General features: G+C 39.5%; 1 protein-coding gene across 1 annotated transcript in view; it reads left to right on the forward strand.

Annotated features, from left to right (window-relative positions):
• Positions 1 to 556: 556 nt before the first annotated feature.
• LOC109539672 (transcription factor HES-4-B) overlaps positions 557 to 1,538 on the forward strand; it is a 3,539-nt gene continuing 2,557 nt past the window's right edge. Inside the window, exons 1-3 of the mRNA XM_019907553.2 lie at positions 557 to 1,010; positions 1,070 to 1,233; positions 1,286 to 1,531. Of these exons, the coding sequence (XP_019763112.2) occupies positions 831 to 1,010; positions 1,070 to 1,233; positions 1,286 to 1,531 (590 nt within the window). The 5' untranslated portion in view covers positions 557 to 830. The remainder of the gene's footprint in view (positions 1,011 to 1,069; positions 1,234 to 1,285; positions 1,532 to 1,538) is intronic.

Below are 1,538 nucleotides of genomic sequence, written 5' to 3' on the forward strand. Positions count from 1 at the left end.
CTTTCTGTTCGTGTTATTTGGTATATTTTCAAAAGATAATTTACTTTTTTCAAGCGCTTTACGCAAATATTGTACCTGAGAAAATATGTTTTTTTACTCCCGATTCGGTTCTTGAGTACATTTTAGATACATTGACTTTAATTAACAAACTCTAAGAGTGCGTCAAAGGCTTCCACCTTATGTTCTTTAAAGATCGGAAATGAAATGTAAAACGTTCAACAAAAAAAAAACTCCAACTGACAAAACGCCCTGTTTTGTCAAGACCCACTGTTAAAAACGTTGTGTAAAAATTATTCTTCCTGTTTTTGCCGATTTTATACAGAAATAAACATATCATATAAATAATTCGACAAATCTTCCGTTCCTTTAAAGTAATCCAATACCAACAGTTACTGGAATACAGTCAATATTAGGCAACATTCACAAGTCCTTCAGACCTGTTTGGATCAACCCTGGTAGAACGGAGCCAAAAAGGCACCAATTCATAATGCAAGTGTGAGAGAGAGGTTTTTGGGTAGGGGTAGGTTCCCACGCTGTATCGGAATGTACATCGGAAGTTCAGAAAAATGGGTCTTCATTTAAGCATTAGTGACCAATGATGTTGGATCGAAGATCCTTCGACTGGGTAATCGATTATCGGATTTTAGTTTCGTGTTGAATCCCAGTTGAGCAAATCGCGCGAATATTAGCAAACACGTCATTTGGATTAAGGGATTTTTGGGTGAAAAGTGATCCAATAGTGAGCGCAGTTGATTTATGCATATTTCTATTGCAAGCGAAGACTCGTGAGTTTAAAGTGCAATTTGCCAAGAACTTTTTAAGAATCCGCAATGCCGCTCATTGATAATGAGTTTCAATCTTCGGATTTGCAAGAACCACAAGCAAACACCCTGTCGAGGGCTCAACTCCGTAAAAGCCATAAGCCCATTATGGAAAAGCGGCGTCGAGCCAGAATCAACCACTGCCTGAACGAAATCAAGAATTTACTACTAGAAGCAAAGAATCAAGACGTAAGTTGCGCCTTCATCAGAAATTTTCGTGGATTTTAGAACATTTTGCCCCATTTCAGCCCAGTCGTCATACGAAACTCGAAAAAGCTGATATTCTGGAAATGGCTGTACAGCACCTTCAGAATATCCAGCAGAAGCAAATTGCCTTAGCCGCTGCCAGAGATCCCACAGTCATTGGAAAATTTAAGAATGGATTCACTGATTGCGCCTCTGAAATCGACAGGTATGGATCACAAAAAATATATCAATCGTCACTATAAAGTGGATTTTTTCAGATTCATCAGCAGCTCTGATAGCGTGGACACCGGAATTCGGGACAGAGTGACGGATCATCTGCAAAAATGCATGTCTGATCTAAACAAAGTGGCCCCATTCGTTTCAACTGTCGCTACTGTACCGCTTTTGCATTCAACTGATTTTTTTACTAGTGCCAATCAGAGCCAATTTAAAGGAGGAACTGGAGACCAGAACAATAATCCACGTGTCCAAATTCCTCAGGGAATCCAGCTGATTCCTAGCCGGTAAGTA

The sequence above is a fragment of the Dendroctonus ponderosae genome, unplaced genomic scaffold (assembly GCF_020466585.1).
Source record: "Dendroctonus ponderosae isolate FM_Combo_2020 unplaced genomic scaffold, Dpon_F_20191213v2 Dpon_F_20191213_7, whole genome shotgun sequence".
NCBI classification, from domain to species: domain Eukaryota; kingdom Metazoa; phylum Arthropoda; class Insecta; order Coleoptera; family Curculionidae; genus Dendroctonus; species Dendroctonus ponderosae.